This window comes from Cololabis saira, chromosome 10 (genome assembly GCF_033807715.1).
Source record: "Cololabis saira isolate AMF1-May2022 chromosome 10, fColSai1.1, whole genome shotgun sequence".
NCBI classification, from domain to species: Eukaryota; Metazoa; Chordata; class Actinopteri; order Beloniformes; family Belonidae; genus Cololabis; species Cololabis saira.
The window spans coordinates 16227331-16245474 of record NC_084596.1 but is presented as its reverse complement, the minus strand read 5'-3'; the positions used below and the strand labels follow the sequence as shown (position 1 = coordinate 16245474).

Here is an 18144-nt window from a genome sequence, read left to right as displayed (position 1 = left end):
GCTTTGTCTTTGGGAAAGTTTTCTGAATGTTTCAGGATAAGAAGAATCCTGAAATCACTAAAATATCTTCTTCTTCGAGCTTTTCAGTCTTTGTGATTTGTTGATCTGCATGAGAATTTTTTGTAGTAGGCAATAAATGCGCAGAAGATGTAGCCCAGCCAAGATTAGAAGAGCTGCGGTCAAGGTAAAAGGTTCTGTTAACAGGAACCATCACCACATCACCACCAGCAGTGCTGATTCATGATTCAAATTATAGTTGATTTTGTTTAACTATGACTCCAAACTTTAAGAAGAATAAATACAGGGAAAATAAAGACTAGATGCTGAGGAAAGGTTAAATCAGCTGTTATCTTCTCATTTCTTTCTGCTTCAGGGGCAAAAATTGGGAGGGAAAAAAATATGAAAAACTGACTTATAAAACAACATCCCTCAGATGATTATTATTGTTCTAAACAGACAAATGTCTGTTGAGAAATTGTATTTACCAAAAATATACACAAAAAACAGAAGTGACTTACAGAGGAGGTGACTTTTGAAGCCACAAAACATAATTTGAAGTCAAAATGCAAAGTGAAACTGCGTCTCGCTAATCAGCTTATGCTAAAAGCAGTTTGTCAGCAGCCACAATGGTTCTCCTGTTTCAGAACACAACGATTAATTCAAGCTGTGCCCTCACAAATAAAGATAAAAACTTCTCCGAGCTGAAGGGAAAATATATAATAGTCTCCTTTCTTAGTCTCTGAAAAGCATGGCTTAAAAACTCCCATTGATATGCAGCGCCTGACTCTCTCTTTAATCTGTATTTTTAAAATTGGCATCCAGAAAAGGATGGCTTCGCTACTTCATAAAGGCCCTGTGTACCAAGCGCCGGGAGAGGTTCATCTTTAGAAAGCGCCTGGGTTTGAAAGCCGCAGCCCTGCGCCAGGCCTGCCGTTGGTTTCTCACAGCCGAGCATGTGGCTGACCGACATGCTGCTGAGGACCAGCGCTTCCAGCCGGCCCGATCAATGACCTCATGTAAATGAGTCGGTGGAGAAAACAAAAGGGCAGATCAGGAGACGTGAATGTGTGGCGAGGTCAATTAAAAAGTCTTTTGCTGAGTATTCTCTGTTGCTTTTTCTACAGATACAAAAGTGGCTTTTTGCTCAGAATGAACTGATCAGGGCTCTTTTATTATTCCTTGTTTTTTTTCTAAACGCATACATTCCCAGTGGCATGACTTTTAGGGATAAAAGCTCCAAGAACATTGTAAAACCCAACTAATTCATTGGTTTTCTGCCTTTGTCCGTTAGTGGTAGTGGCCTTAGTTCTAAAAGGAAGAAGGGCTTAGTAGTTTAATGTACCAACCATGACTGTAGAATATTTTCAAAAAAACAACGGATGTGGAGTCATTTCCTACTTTAATAAGATCACTGCCGATAAACCTCACTGAGAATTTAATAAACCATTTGAAATGGTTTATTACATTAAATCATTTAACGTTGTAAATGTCAAACTCTTTACAGTTTGTGATCCTTTACATTGGATTCCCTCCCTGACAGGGTCGGGGTTGGGACCAGTGCTGTAGGAATACTCCCCACTTGTAGCTGGTCAGAAGGCATAAATAAGGCTCATTTTTGTGTAAATATATGGAATTTATTCATTTCAGGAGTATCCCTCTGAGGACAGCTCCAAAAATCACCATAACTGAGTGAGAAAGGGGGGGGGTAAAAGAAGTGGTAGCAGTTGTAGCTGATATAAAATGTAAATGTACTTTATTTATATAGCCCTTTACAGCCACCTCTAGGTGAGCCAAAGTGCTTTACAGAATAAAACATACAGAAATACAACATGCAATCATAAGACAGAGCAAGAAAATAAATAAAATAAAAAGAGTAAAGAGTGTCACCACACTATGGGTATTAGAAGCCATTCTAAATAAATAGGTTTTAAGCCTTGATTTTAAAAGGCCCAGGTCAGAGACAGTGCGTAAGTTTCAGGGGAGCTTGTTCCAGAGCCCGGGGGCGGCAATCGAAAAGGCTCGGTCACTCCAGCGCTTGAACTTGGACCTGGGCACTTCCAGCAACAGTTGGTTTGAGGATCTCAGCGCCCTGCCATGCTCACGCACCGTTTAAAGCTCCGATAAAGAGGGGGGGGCAAGGCCGTTGAGGGCTTTAAAAACAAACATTAAAAGTTTAAAATCAATTCTAAAATGGACAGGAAGCCAATGGAGTGAATAGAGGACCGGAGTGATGTGCTCACGTCTTTTAGTGTTAGTTAAAAGACGGGCAGCTGCATTCTGCACTAGTTGAAGGCAGCTAATAGAGGACTTGGAGACGCCAACATATAGTGCATTACAATAGTGTAATCTGGAGCTGGTTAGAGCGTTAATAGCTTTCTCCAGGTCGTGACGATTTAAAAAAGATTTCACTTTGGCTAGGAGGTGTAACTGATAAAAACTTGTCCTAACGACATTATCAAATTTGAAAAAACTATCAAAAATCACACCCAGATTTCTGACATAAGGACTGAAAGACGAGGACAATGCGCCAAAGCTAGTCGTCACAGTTTCCCCAAACATAATGCACTCTGTCTTGTCCTGGTTTAAATGCAGGAAGGTAACAGACGGCCAGCCACGTACAACGGTGCCATAACAAATATGACTTGAGCTTTGACGAGACTAAAGCCTGATTTATGGTTCTGCGTTAAACCAACGCAGAACCCACACCGTTGCCGTGATGCCGTCGTGAACCCTTCGGACTCCTCCGTCACTCCATTTCGCCGTGGTGCAGTACCCCCCCAGAGCGATAGTTGATACTTTGTTTTAGTTCCGGCTTTTCCGGTCACAGTGAATCAAAGAGATAAGGACAAAAAAAAGGGCTAAAAACCAAAACAACCCAAAAAAATGTTTTAAAAGAAATCACACATACACACGAAGAAAAGAGCACTGAAAGTTCACTACTGCTTCACGAACCGGAACCGGAAATGCGTTGCTACCAAGAAAACCCATCACAGCCCTCTCGGTATGCGTTGGGTCTGCGTCGCCTCGACGAGTAGTTACATTTTTTGGGAGGTGCACATCAGGCTACGGCGTGGGCTACGGAGAGTCTCCCGCGTAGCCGCGTACCCTACGGCGTAGGCTCTGCGTTGATTTAACGCAGAACCATAATTCAGCCTTTACACCTGTACATCCACCTACTTCTTCCTAGGGGATAGGGCTGGGCGATATATCGAGATTTTAATATATATCGATATATTTTCAAACGCGATATGGTAAGAGACAATATCCTTTATATCGATTATTAAAAAATGTATTTTCTTTTTTTATGATTTTGATATAGCTTATTTTGTGACAAATTGACTTGAATGTTTTATTTGAGATTTGCACAAATGTTTTGTTATTTGCACAACTGTCAACCTCAGTGGAAAAGTCTGCCTGTTACTGTCTACATTGTATTAATTGCACAGTGTATTTTAATTTAATTGTTATGCAGGAAAGGGATATTTGTTTTATTTTATTCAAGAAGCATTTTTATTCTATATATGCAGGCAGTTTATTTTTATTTCATTTGTTTTATACATTTTGATATTGTGCAGATCTCTGTTAATAAGGTACCTGTGTGACATTTGGCACGAGGCTTTGACTTAAAACCAGGGGTGGACTGGCCATCGGGCATACCGGGCATTTGCCCGGTGGGCCGATGGTGATTTTGGGCCGGGCTGGCCCGGGCAGCCCCATCGGCCCATTTGATTTAGTTTTTTACCTGACTACAACTGGTACCACTGGCCGATTGGTTATGGGCTGGAGTCAGGGCCGCCGCAAGGGGTGTGCGAACCGAGCGACCGCTAGGGGCCTCGCACCCCAAGGGGAGGCCCCAAGGGGAGGCCCCAAGGGGCCTTGCGCCCCAAGGGGAGGCCCCAAGGGGCCTCGCGCCCCAAGGGGAGGCCCCAAGGGGCCTCGCGCTCCAAGGGGAGGCCCCAAGGGGAGGCCCCAAGGGGAGGCCCCAAGGGGCCTCGCGCTATGGGCAGTTTTTTTTTTTTTTTTTTCGTTTTTTCCCTTATAAATATCAACAGTCACGTTCCATTACAGACCTAAATGTGTACTAGTCTGTGCATATCAATAAATATATGTGCAATGATGCGCGTGTCTGTTCAACACAACTGATCAGACCAAGCGCAGACACAAGCTGCTCTGATCCAGACGGTGGAGTTGGAACAAACTGTCACACAATGTCGAGAGAACGAGACAGATTCAGGAAATTTCCATCAGGGGATGAAAAAAGAAAAAAAACTAAAGAAAATGGAAGAGTTTAATGCCTCTCTGAAAGGCTCGTTTGATAAATTTGTTACATATATTGGAAGAACCCACTGTTTAGGCAATTCATGGTCATTAGTTAGTAAAAACAGAGGCAGCGCTGCATTCCCCCTGTTTAAAATGGTCAAATATGATATCAGCCTGAAAATCACAGGACTTATCTGTGGTGGTGAAAGAAGTCAGCAGTATGAATTTGAAAGATGTGTGAGCATCCCTTCATGATAAACAGAGGGGGAACGCATTCTGACAGCAGTATTTCACGCTGTCAGAATGCGTTCCCCCTGTTTAAAATGGGTTAATATATCATTGTAGATATCTGAAATGTTCTTTTTGACTAGGAAGAATTGAATTACAGATATCTGCAACACATATCCAGTCTAGCTATTAAATGTTAAAACGGCTTGCCATACAAGTTTGCTGGTCTACTCAGAAACAGTACTAAGTACATCTATAACGGGACTGGGGGTGGTGGTGTAGGTTTAGGTTTATTAGACAAGAACATACACACCAACAAGACAGTGTACAAGCGGTGTCACAAGAACGTTTGTTTTCATTCATAGGCTTAATTTTCTTTCCATCAATACCTGGTGGGCCGGTCTAGGCTCAAAATGCCCGGGCCGATTTTTTGTCCCAGTCCAGCCCTGCTTAAAACTGACTGTTTTTTTAAGGGTTTGCCTCAGAAAAAAATGAAGCTAACAGAGATGCTATGCTATAATGCTTTGGGGGAAACCCCAATTAAGGCACAGAAAAAATATCGAGATATATATCGAGTATCGCCATTCAGCTAAAAAATATCGAGATATGACTTTTGGTCCATATCGCCCAGCCCTACTAGGGGAACAGAGAACCTGAAGGAAACCCACAAAAGCGATTGCTTTAACCCCCAAAAAGTATGTGAAATAGCTGTGAGGCAACACTGTTGCAAACATCTCTAACACATCAGATGTTAATTTCCGAGTTTCTCTTCAAAAAGCATGTGAAGATTTCACCAGACAGAGCAGTAAGGGTTTGAGAAAACACACTCGCTGATGCATGCAAAACTGCACACTTGGAATGTCCCCAACAGCATTCCCGCACATACTTTCCATGTTGATTGTTTGAGTAATTTCAGTGTGCGTTTGTGTTCCTTTTCGCCCCCTTCCTGTTGTGTGTTTGGGAGTCGGGGTGAGTCCTCTGGCTCAGCAGGCCGCTTCCATCACGCGTAGACCACACACACGGAAACAGACATTTTAAAAACACACGTGGTCTCACAGAACCACTTAATCCCATTTCCCTAAGCAGTCCGATGCACAACGCTGAGAATCCCATCAATGTCACAGTTTGAATCACCGCAGTACAATCGAGTCGCAGCAACCGAGTAGAAAACCAATGAATCTGTCAACTCACAAGCCCGGTAAAATGAGGAGGGAAAAAAAACAAGCCCTCTTTGTTTTTAGTGCCAGTGCTGAAGGGCAAGCGGCCGTGGAGCAACAGGAAGACTGACATGTACACGAAGCCCACGCCCAACTCCACCTGAGGATCAAACCAGCGTGTGGGCAACATTTGATTTGGGAGTGGAAGCAGTTATTGTTTTGCATAAATCGGCTGAATATTCAGAGGCAAAGGGCGGTGACGGGAGCATGGAAGAGAGAAGAAAGGAAGTGGTTAAAATTAAGACAATGAAAATGGATATACAGGAGGTGAAAGGCGTGCAGAGGGGTTTTCTTCTCACTCCTTTTTCATCCCGTCTTGTCTCAATATATTTGCATAATTAGTGAGGAGGTTATTGCCAGGGGGCTGGGCCTTGAAAGCTATTGGCCTGGAGGAATAATTAAAACTCTCCTCCTTGGCTTCTTCAGGGTGCAAAGAACCTGTAAGTGATCTGAGACGGAGCTCGGGCCAAAACGCTGCCCGAAACGTTCTGAATGGAAAATATGTTTTTCTAAGAAAGACTAATGCATGATTTATACTTTGTGGCACCCTTGTAACACACTTTTTCAAAGGATCTGCTGAAAGACCCCCCCGCCCCCCCCCCTTCAGGACTGGCAATTATTTATTCAAGAAATGACTGCTGAACACGCAAAAAGCTGTGCTCCACGTTCACACTTTCACATCTGGGATTTGCCAGCCGTGCGTGGCCTTTCCAACGCCGGCTCCCGAGCAGCTGCAGAGAGATCTGCTTTTACAGATCATTCCACTGTAGTCAAACCACTTGTGCCTTATAGGGAAGTAGAAAAGGGTGCCAGCAGTAAATTAGATTGCAAGAGTGATTTCTTCGCAAGACCACACATGCTGAAAGTTCTATGTGCTTCAGCCGGCCCGTCATTACGAACACGAGCGTTGGTCCAACTGTCCGAGGGGCGGTTAACCCAAACCGCCGGCGAACACACCACAATTATAGATGTGACAAGCCATGCATACTGTTAAGGGTTGGTTTGCTTTTTTCTTACTTTTTCTTCCACCCGAATGTAAAAATTTCAAATACAGAAAAAAATGTAACACTTGTTCTCCACTTGTGCGATGGTTTTATATATTACAGGAGCGGGAATCAGCTTTTGGCAGTCAAGCTGCGAATTTCTGCAGAGTACCACCTACAGTTTCAGAGAGGGAAGGTCGGACGGGTCGAGCACGCGAAACGAGAAGGCGGCGTGCGATTGACGCGGAGCGCAGCAGAAGCAGGCGCACCAAGAGCTTGCTGGTGGATTTTACTCTGGTCGTGATGGCAACCTGGACACTTTCAGGTTACCGCCGCAATAACATGACATCACATTCAGTATCCTTCACACTCCAGAGGGGTTAACCTTGAGAAAGAGCGGGTTCTGTGCATTTGGAAGCACTGCAAGGTCCCTGCAATTTTTATCTTTTGTAAAGCCGATTCACAAGTGAGATAAAAAAACAAAACACCAACTGTTTTGCCAACATTTCTCCTGACGTTGTATGCATGAGCTGGCCCGTCACTCAGCTGGGCTGCTTCTTCTTTTGCAGGCATTTTTTCCCAGTCTCTTGGCACACAGGTCTGCAGCTGTGTTCAGAGGGATGCGGAGCCCTGGTGTTGGCAGGTGTTGGCGGCCAGGACCCAACGCTGAGTCGCTGGCGTGTCCAATATTTTTGAAAGCAATAAGAAAAGAATAAATTAATGCTCTGACAGCACCAGTTTCATTTATTATTGTAGAATTTAGATTCATATTATTAAAAATGTCTATCTTGTTCAAACATTTGTACCTTAAATATCCCAATTATAGAAAGAGTGCATCATCTGCCGGCAGGGTGAAGTATGGGTGTTAAATTCACAGAAGATATGGAGTCATTTCACGCTCTTCAACGCTGGTCCTCAGGAACAACTGCCTGGCTCATTTTAGATGTTTCCCCACTCTCACACACGATTGGCTCACCAACGACATATAAATATGAAGTTTATTTACTTTAAGGTTTTTTTTTGGCTCAGTTTCTTATTTTTTTCACAACATACTGGACTTGTGTCATTCAGTGCGGTTACATGCACATCTAAAATCAAGCTATCGGCAACAATCTAGCCAAGGATTAAACTGGAGGTTCAGAGAGATCCAAGTAAACGTGCGAGAAGACAATCGATTATTGAGTGAGGTGCGTTCGACTCTGCAATGCTAGGTGGCGCCACACGCACTTTCGGGTTGGCGTTCCTCAGGAACAATTAGTAAACAAGAGCGAAGGAGGACAACAACATGTGAAAAAATGGACGCTAAAGATGCAGCAGCTCTGTAAATGTTGTACATACTAAGCCTGATCATGTTGCAGGTAAGAGGCACGCAAAGTCTCCCTCTCCCTCTTCTGTTACCGTGTTGTTGTGATGCCGTGACTGTAATTCCCACTCCCGCAGCTCGTCACTTCCAGAAAGGGGAGTCACTCGCTTGGTTAAGCGTGAGTTGATACACATGCCAGAATAACTCGGATTAGGATGCATAATAATAATAATATAATAATAATAATTTGGGGCACGGTGGCGCAGCTGGAAGTGCAGCTGTCTCACAGCAAGAAGGTCATACATGCCCCCTCTGGCCAACCGGGGCGCCAGATGGGGTGGGGAGGATCCGGCCGGAATAACCTGATCCTTCCACGCGCTACGTCTGGCCGGAGAAGCCCCACCCTGTCTGGTGAAAAGATGCGGCCTGCTCACTCCTCAGGTTAAGAAGGAGACCTGAGCTCAGTGCAGGACCCTCCCGGGGTTGGTAGAGGATGGTGATGCCCAGGACTGTCACTTAGGTAGGAGCACTGGGTGATAAAATGGGGGAAAAAACCGGGATAAAAAAAAAAGATATAAAAAAAAAAAAGATTAGGATGCATAATCTGGTAAAAACTCAATCTCAATTCGACTGCAGCCCAGTTAAAGTGTATACATGGCTTTTAAACATTCGTTATTGGTTGGATTAAGGCAACAATTCGAATGTCTGTTCATGTATGTACATGTATGGAATGACCCACTAATTTCAGCCAGGTGTGTCAGAGCAGAACGACATTCTAAAACGTGTAGGAGGACCAAGGCTGAAGAACGCCGATGTAGACGGCAAGAAAGATTCGATCAACAAATTCCATTACATCCAACATACAGTATCTGCATAGTTCAGTCTTATCCCATTTAGCCACCATCTATGCTCAATCCTTATCAAGGAAATGAGGGTTTCCAAACTGTCTAAGGGTGAAAGGTGCGCCTGCAACCACACACAAGTACACTTTAGCAAAACCTTTGAAAAGACTTTTCTTCAAAACAATGAAAAAGAAGATCCTGCCATGGAAGAGGATGGACGGAAAAGTCTTTAGTGATAGAGAGAGATATTGTGACTGCCGCTACCGGTGTTGCGAAACAGATGACGAACGCATTGGATTACCATTCGAATGATGATTCAAAGTCGAAGGTTTCACGTAATGCCCAAAGGCATGATTATTGAATAATGTTATAGCACAATTAATATAAAACCAGTTGGTAACTAGATTTTGAAGGCTTTGGATTGACGGACCACATCACATCCATCCATGCTGGAGATGTGCAAATGTGGGATAAAAAGTGTTTCCATCACACTTTCACGCTAAATTGGACAATCAGCATGTCTGAAAAACCACCTCATGAAATCTTAACATGCCTTTTGTGATATTTGATGGGTTTTCTGAATTATAGGCGTTTCAATTGCAGGTTTTTCTTCGTGATATTTAGGTTTGGTGTAATACTAGTGGAAACGGAAACACGACTATTAACTTCTAGGGTAAGTTTACAACCACCAATTGGCCTGACATGAATAATATCTTTGGGCTGTGGAGAGGCCAGAGCACCCAGAAAAAAAAAACTCCACAAGGATGGGGAGAGCATGCAACTCCACCTGGAGAAAATAAAAATCCAGCCAGGATTTGACGGGACCTTTTAGTTGTGAGGTGACAGCACTAATCCACAGGCTGAATTCTGACAGGGAGCCGGGCTGACGGATACTCTGAGCGGGGACACAGGGAAGCCACTTCTGACTACTGAATTCAATCATATCAAAGTCAAACTGCCAAGTATAGTCTCCGTGATATTATAAATCTTGCTTCTAAAAGACTTATCGTGAAGAGAGGAGGAAAAAAAGACAAAAGAAAACAATTACCAAATAAGAAATGTTTTTAAAGATGATACTGAGCAAATGCAAGAATGAATGCAAAAAAAAAAAGACATTTGAAAAAAGCATCTTGCAGAGGCTTCCAGCTTAAAGCCTGACCCTGGCGGTCTTTATCCCCTCCGCTTAGCTCACACGGGTAAATTAAACATTTTGAATAGGGCCGTAATCCTCTCCCTACCTCTCCAATCTCACTTTGACACAAAACTGATGCACAGGGTTATTTATATATATATATATATATATATATATATATATATATATATATATATATACATACATTCACCAAAATGTTATAACAGAATTGATTTTAGATTATTCAGAACCACCTGTGGGATGAAAATCCTCTTTTTAGGGAAAAAGACCCAGAGGGTGATTCCGTGTTTTAATAAGCAGGGACACGTCTCATGTCTCTGTTATCCGATAAAGTAATAAACTAATTAAATAATACTAATTCTGTAGATTAGAATACTTCTTCTACCTCTTTCTGAGGTTGGACTTTTTGAAGAACGAGGTCTCTCATGCTGATGCGACATTTACATTTTCGCAGCTCAGTCCAACCGATCCTGAGCCCCACGTGACGGGGGATCAAAACGCACGTGGGACAAGCCCCGGTCATCAATGAGTCAGCAAACGCACACTGCGTTTTTAATCCTAAGAAGCTGAATGCCCCAAACCCTGACAGCACCGAAGTGAAGTCAGCCAGGACGAGTGTTCAACTGCATTAGGGCTGATTGGACCATCATATCTGAGGGAACGACGGCAGAATCAGGATCAATAGAACTTTGTGTTTGACACCAACAGGACCGAAGATGCAAGCACCGTTTCGCCTGATTGGCCGAGTGACAATGAGCTTGTCTTTCACTGAGAAACTAAACAATGCCTGCATCTTCCAGTATTAACCGTCTCGCGCTTCCAATCCGGACCCTGTACGCTCATTATAAGCCGTTGCTGTTTGTTAAGCATGGATGAATACAGCCGGTGTGGCAGCATGATGGAGCTTCACCTATTAACACTCACAGCTCATGCTTTTTGTGTTTACACTCACACAACAGCGCCAATGTCAACCAATTTGCATGAAAGGAAAACAGAGTTCACACTTTCACATTATGTTGTATTGATTAATGAGGCTGAGCTGGCAGCAGCTCATTTAAAAAACTGATTAAAAGTTGATGCATCAACTTTTCCAACTCTTCCTCTGCTTAATTAATTTATATTAAAAGGCATTTCCGCTACCTTCTTGTTTGGAGTCACTTGCAATAACTCAACAGAAATAACAGTTTTTCACTGGGACACGTGATCCTTTTTATCATCTGGGAAATGAAACTCATCAAAGCAAATGTAAAAAACAAAAGGGAGAATTATCCTGGGGTTTATTCATTGTTTCATGAAATTAAAAAGGAGCTATCTGTGCTGTTGCACCATCTGGTGTACAGAAGCATTTCTTTGTCATGAAGAAACTTAACCACCCTTCCATCCATCATTCAAGTGCGACATGCATGCAATCCTGCACAGCTGCATGCAAAGCCCTTACACACGCATTCAAATATGCTTGCTAATCTCTTGCACTTTGTCCAACACACACACGCACGCAAGCAAACTGGAAACCTGCTTGAGCTACGGCGGATTCAGGTTATATCCAAACAGAAAAAGGCTCACGTGCAGCTTTCACAATACGAGACTTTTTTCCCAGATTTTTTTCAGACAATGAAATCTGCAGTCTTGACAAAAACATTCACCCATATGAGATTTAATCCCTGATGGGGAGGGGGGGACACACCTCAGAGGTGAAGGCAATGTTCTACGTTTGATTAAACTTGACTTATCAGACATATCCATATACATTTTTTAATCTTTTGGTTGTCACCATGTTGATTTTTTCGGATCCAGGAGAGATAACATTTGTGCACTAAGATACTGATGACTAATTATAAAACTCTTTGAAGCCTAATATTAATTTAAATATTGCCAAAAGAAACAATCAGCAGTTTAACCGGAGTAAATAACACAACATGTCTTCTTGGATGCTCATCTTTGTAACCAGGGATGTTTCGTAGTGTAGTTGCCATTTATTTTTTTTTACTTTTTATAGTACAATATGGGATACTGTCCATCTTCCACCCACAAACTGCAGGCTGAGAAATAAATAACAAAAGAAAAAAAAGGAAGAGTAGCCTTCATTCTTGGTTGCTCTGAATGTTTCAGACTCTACTATAGGGGGCAGATGTGCATCTTTTAAAGCCGTCTGCACCATCAACCCAAAGCAAAACTAGAAACCATGAAGGCTGGACTGGAAAGGAAATGTGATGGCTGAAAGTGGATGAGAACCTGGGGGTCAAAATCAAAGTCCTTCTTACCGATGGTGCGAGGGATGGTTCCTTGTCGTGGCATCAGGTTGTCGTCGAGGCCTTCGAGGCCGCCGTAGAGCGAGTGGGAGATTCTGCGCTCATGGTCATCTAGAGAGGTGTTCACGGTCTGCCGGGGTCCCAGCGGGCTCTCTGGAGGATCCTGAGGGAAGAAGGAGGCGACTTCAGAATAATCCTTCCTCTATGTGACACGTTTCTTAAAGGCATTGAGAATGCATTGATTAAGTTACTAAAGGGAACACGATCCTTTGAAGTAGAGTATCAACGATCACATGTAGAGTACAAAAAAAAGCAAGAGTCTTACTTGTAGTAATTACAGGGTTTATACAGCAATCCTTATGTAAAATTTAATACCAATTTAATACCTTTTTCACTACCTTAAGATTTTTTTTAAAAACTGTCACAACATTAAGTGTTAATCACGGACCTTTTAACATTAATACAGATTTTGAACTATAGAACACTATACAGAACAGATTTATAGACTCATTTATGTTGACCAGATGTTTCACATTTATTTCACTCTGTGAATGACAATAAAATAGACTGATTAAAATGTAAAAGGTAAAAAATAATACCAATTTAAAAAAAATAATACCTCTGACAGTGAATTTAACACTTTTAATGGCCTTAAATTTGGCAATTTTCGTTTATCACTTTTTAATACTTTTTAAAACCCAGCGGAAACCCTGAATTATCTAAAATAATAATAATAATAAAAGAGAATGAAGGGGAATAGGAGTGTTAATATTTACTAAACAGTAGCAGAGACAGAAGCAGCCATCAACGCTAACGCCGCCAGTGTGATAACAAGGATACATGGGCATGGATTTTCAATTGGCTGTGGAGATACTGGCTGTTAGCACGCGAGTGCGGAGGTCAGCTCGCTCCCGTCTTCATGGTTCCCAAAAGACCGGCGATGACACTCTCTTGTTTGCTGGACAAACAGACCACTCGCCGGCCCTGTGGCCCGTAAGCACACAGTCGCATCCAGAGAGACTGTGTGTTTCCTGTGTGTGTCCAAGTGTTTGTCCATTGGATCGTTGACTGTATTGATTTGCTATGCCTTCTGCATCTTCTAGCCGACCACGATGACAGCTCTCGCCATAAAGATAACCATCAGCGCTGGCATCACATAACGAGCGATAACACAAGAGTCAATACCGGCGCCAAATTACTTCAATCAATGACTCTAACTGGCTTTGCTGGGATTCGATTTCGGCAGACGGTCTTTGCCCAGCGATCCTTTCCTCTTGCTAAACGGTTGAGGAGCTGTGATGACCGCAGGATTCTGATGCAAATAGGTGAAGTTTGAGAGGAGACTCAAACTTGGGCTGTAGCAGAAGTGTGAAGCGTAATCCTCTGAAAACACCGGAGGTAAAACCTCCACACACGTCCTTAGCAATCGATACCCTTCAAACTTTATTTAGGGGACGGGGATTCACTGAGGTAATTTAGGGAAAGGTTACTGGGGATCTGTAAAAACATTTGTGGTGCTGAACATGATCTCATACTTACGATGCAAAATGTCAGGCTGCAATTAAAAAGTTCTTAAATCGATGGTGTGGCTTTGGCCTGGAATGAAGTGTCAGATTTAAGGCGTCTACTGTAATGGAGAAGCTGAAGCAAATTAGAGCCGTTTGCTCTTTGAACAATATCAAAGTGGACGAAGATACACCGGCAAAAGAGGTTTTACCACCATGCGAGGCCACCTTTGCTGAGCAACTGAAAGGACTGTAATCACATCCAAACAAAACTGATCAAAACTTCACGGGGAGACAACGATACGCCCTCGGAAACAAACTCATTTCAAAGGTCGCCATATGGTGCCGTGACTGCCGACTGCTCCTGACTTTAAATGAGGTAGTTAATGAATTGGCTGACTGAGGAGCCACGGCGAAACGCCGCCGTGGCAGCAGAGGGGATTTGCTCTGCAGCCGCCGTATTGACAAATCGCAGCGCGGCTCGTTGCATATTCAGCCTCATCACCGAGCCACAGGAAGGTCTCCATCCCACCGGGCGCCAGCGGTGATGTGAAAGCGAGCTCTTTCTCCACCAGGCGCGGCTCTTTGGGGGCTGGATGAAGGAGCGGAAGCAGTGGGGCTTGTGATTTATGCAACGGCAAACATTTCAGATTGATTTGATATCAGCTGTCAGGAGATGGAGACATGGGAGGGAAAGTAAATACTGAATTATTTGATCCCATATGTCAGAAAATGTCAAAATGAGCCAAGGCTTTCATCCTATTATAATTGGGGATTATAAGGTTTTAGCAAATATTTGAATGACAGCTGGCTGTGATGCATTCATTTACAGAAACTCCAGAGGGAATTTGTAATTCATAAATCACTTCTGAGGAGTCACTTTGACAAAAGAGTGTATACCACAGTGCGTCTGCAGTGTTGTGGACGCTACTCCGTATAAATATCCAGACCCTTGTGAAGCCTCGGGCCATGCCTCCGGCTGCAGCATGTGCAGCAAAGATGGACATTTTATTCATCTGCAGCGCTCTTTGTGAAGTCTCCCTGCCTTTACATGTTTGAAACATGCACACACACACACACATACACATGGACTCTGAGGAAACACGCAAAAATATCTTCAAAAATAAATGAACAAGTGCATAAATTGGATCCACGGAGCACACACTTTACCGCACGCAGCTATACATGCAGAGAAGCCGCCGCGGGCACGCGGGCAAACGCACATTTACGCCCACGTACACAAAACACAGCTCCAGGCTTAGCCTCTCCTTTCAATTACCAGACGGGCCGAGGGGAAATCAAAACTTTGACACACCAGGTTGAAAGAGAAGGACCGGGAAGCCGGGCTGTGCCAGAGGCGTACGCTCACACACAAACATACGTGCCCCCCTTCATGGATATGCAGAGAGATTCAGGTTAAAGCAGACGACGGGCCGAGGAGTACAGGGAATGGAAAAACATGACATTGAGGGAGGAAGAAAAGTTACATAAATTGTTTTGTGGTCCACTTACAAGGCAGATACGCGTGTGTGGGAGGAGTTTCTGTGCTAGCATAATGTGCAAAGTTACTGTTATTGAATGAAAGACTTCAGTGATGCTTAGAAATTATGTTTGAGCCAGCGTTGTAATCTTTTTAAACAGAGAAAGCATCTCATTGGAATGATGCGTTTATGTGAGAGTGTGCAGGAACATCAATGCCACGGGTGTCGCCTCTTGGAGAAAACCAAGCTGAAGCAAATTATAACCTCTTTGATATCAGTAAAACTCCATAAAACCCTCCCTTTCTGTTAATCGCATAAAAAAGGAGGAATCCCAGAGTAAACCATGCAAATATGTCTTAAAAAGAGATTATTTACCAAACTGTATCCTGGAACTTCGTTTTGTAAGCTGAAAATCTCCTAACAGCTGGTCCAGTCAAATCTGATTATTAAATAACTGAAGCAGCCTTTCCTTTCTCAGTAACTGGTATTAGCGTGACCTTGTGCCGGACATTTACCTATCAGGGTTTTATTTATTGGTTTGCTCCCCTGAAGCTGCTAGTTTCACATTCTCTGTGTGATGTGTTTTATAGTTAATGGTAATAATTATTAGGATTAAGGCTGTGCAAATGGTCAAACTCCACCAATGATCATAAAAACAAGGCAATTGTGAAGGGTTAGGGTTCAGGTTAGGGTTAACCCCAAAACTCTAGAATGTTTCCTTCCACTTTGACTTCAACTTTTGTCTAAATTTGGCCACTTTTGATTATTAAGTATTAAGTATTAAGTAAAATGACTTTCATGCCAGCAATGAATACAATGCCATCAGATTTAATGGGGCCATTTGAGTAGAGGGTTATGATGAAGCTTCATCATGCACGCTCAGGTTAGTTGATTAGAAAGTATACTGTACTGTATGTGCCTGATTCTCTTCCCAAGTTTTATTGAATTACATCGATCTGTGGCCACTGCATCAAAAACATCATCACTATATCCTTCAGTGAGATGCACTTAAACATATAGCCACCAGCCGGCCCTGCTTTTACGCCATCCATCCTCATGCTGGTTCCTTACCTCGTTTCTCTTGGCCACTCGTCTGGCCACGATGAGCTGGATCATCCCTCGCTTGTTGCCTTCCGTCGACATGGACTTGCGTAGCGTCTCCATGGCGTCTTGGTTGGTTTTGCCCAACAGCGACTCCCCGTTGACAGCAATCAGCTGGTCGTTCACTCGCAGCCGCCCATCCTTTTTGGTCAACAAGCACAGATAGAGCAGCTTTTAGTGGTTCGACTCTCACGTGCACTAAGAGGAGAAAAATGCACTCTTCCCAGCCAGTGCAGAGTACATATGGTGTGATAAGTAAAAAGCAGCCATATATCCAAATTAATAACCTTCATCTAACAAGCCCAATAGTCTCACTCAGTGAGTGCATCCCACTTCGGGCCATGATCCACCGTGTAGCAGAGGAGAGTGCTTTTAACTCCATTATTATGCTGTCAACACAACGTGTTTGTATGAAAAACAAGTTGGAGGACTATTGAAAATGACAACAGCACAATGGACAGCAAAAGCAAAGAGGGTACTTTGTGCTCTAATCGCAGCGTTAGATTTTCTTCATACACTACTTACCTAGACAAAGAAAGGGAGTTTTACTTTGCTTTCTTTGTTAGTATTTCAAATAAATTGCTGGAGGCTCACGGAAAAAGTTTTCCCATCTTGGACACATCCCTCTGGGTTTGAACGTTTCATGGATGGATGGATGGATGGATGGATGGAGCAACAATCTAGCTATGGATTAAACTGGAGGTTCAGAGAAATCCAAGTATACATGTGTGAGAAGACAATCGATTATTGAGTGAGGAGCGTTAGACTCCGTGACGTTAGGTGGCGCCACATGCAATTTCGGGTTGGCATTTTTCCGGTTCCTTGTTTGTTGTTCGTCTTCTTCTCTTCCTACTGTGTTGATATTCCGGCTTTCGTGGTGTTGTCACTTTCGGAACGGGGAGTCAGTAGCTCGGTTCAGCGTGCCGGAATAGCTCGGATTAGGACGCATAATCTGGCACTAACAGCTCGATCTCAAGAGCTTCAGTTCGGTCCAACTACAGCCCGGCTGAGGTGGATACCTGGCTTTTAAAAATTCGATACCAGTCGGATTAAGGCAACAATTCGACTTCCTGTGCATGTAAACATACTGAGTGGCACTTTGAACACATCACGCTCATTTCATCAAGGATTAAGGCAAATTTAGTTCTACAGCACAATTCAACAAGAAGTTGATTCAAAGTGCTATACAAAGACAAAAATAAAAAACATGATTTAAAATGTTAACAAAAAAGAAATACAAACAATAGATGAAATCAGTAGTAACCAACTTAAATACACCGAGTGATTAGGTATTCACAGAAATGTGAAGTCTAAATACAATGCAATCACACTATTCACTGATGTGTGCACGGGAACAATCACCTACAACAACCAGTCGTTACTGAGAATTACAATGTTCATTTTAAAACTAAAACATGCTTCCCTCAGACATCCCCCGCCCTCAATCAGGTTGGTGGCAACTGAACATGTGGGGGTCAAGTCTGCTGATGTTCTGTGACATTTTACAATAACAAGCCATACCAGCCTGCCGTGCAGAGGCTGCATTCCCAATAAGCCACAATCAGTGAAGGTGGGTTAACGTCCCCTCTGATCAGTTGCTCAGACGATTGTGACAGATGGCATGATTAAATCAACTTTTTTCTCCTCTGCTACTTTTAACTGATAATAAGCTGCATCTACCGAATTAACTGAGAAAATGGAATAAAGGCATATGAGCTGCGGCTTCTGCTCTGATTATCAATATTTTTAACTGTTTTCTATCCAATAACTTCTAAAACACAATGCTGCATACTTACTAGCTGAAAATGATTCTTTATTTGAA

The 18144-nt window shown here is 42.9% G+C and overlaps 1 protein-coding gene across 6 annotated transcripts in view; it reads right to left on the bottom strand.

Annotated features, from left to right (window-relative positions):
• LOC133452483 (partitioning defective 3 homolog) overlaps window positions 1–18144 on the bottom strand; it is a 288942-nt gene that overhangs the window by 99359 nt on the left and 171439 nt on the right. For all 6 annotated transcript variants that reach the window (XM_061731820.1, XM_061731823.1, XM_061731821.1 and 3 more), the window contains 2 exons: window positions 16293–16463; window positions 12248–12398 (listed from right to left, as the gene is read on the bottom strand). In XM_061731820.1, the coding sequence (XP_061587804.1) occupies window positions 12248–12398; window positions 16293–16463 (322 nt within the window). The remainder of the gene's footprint in view (window positions 1–12247; window positions 12399–16292; window positions 16464–18144) is intronic.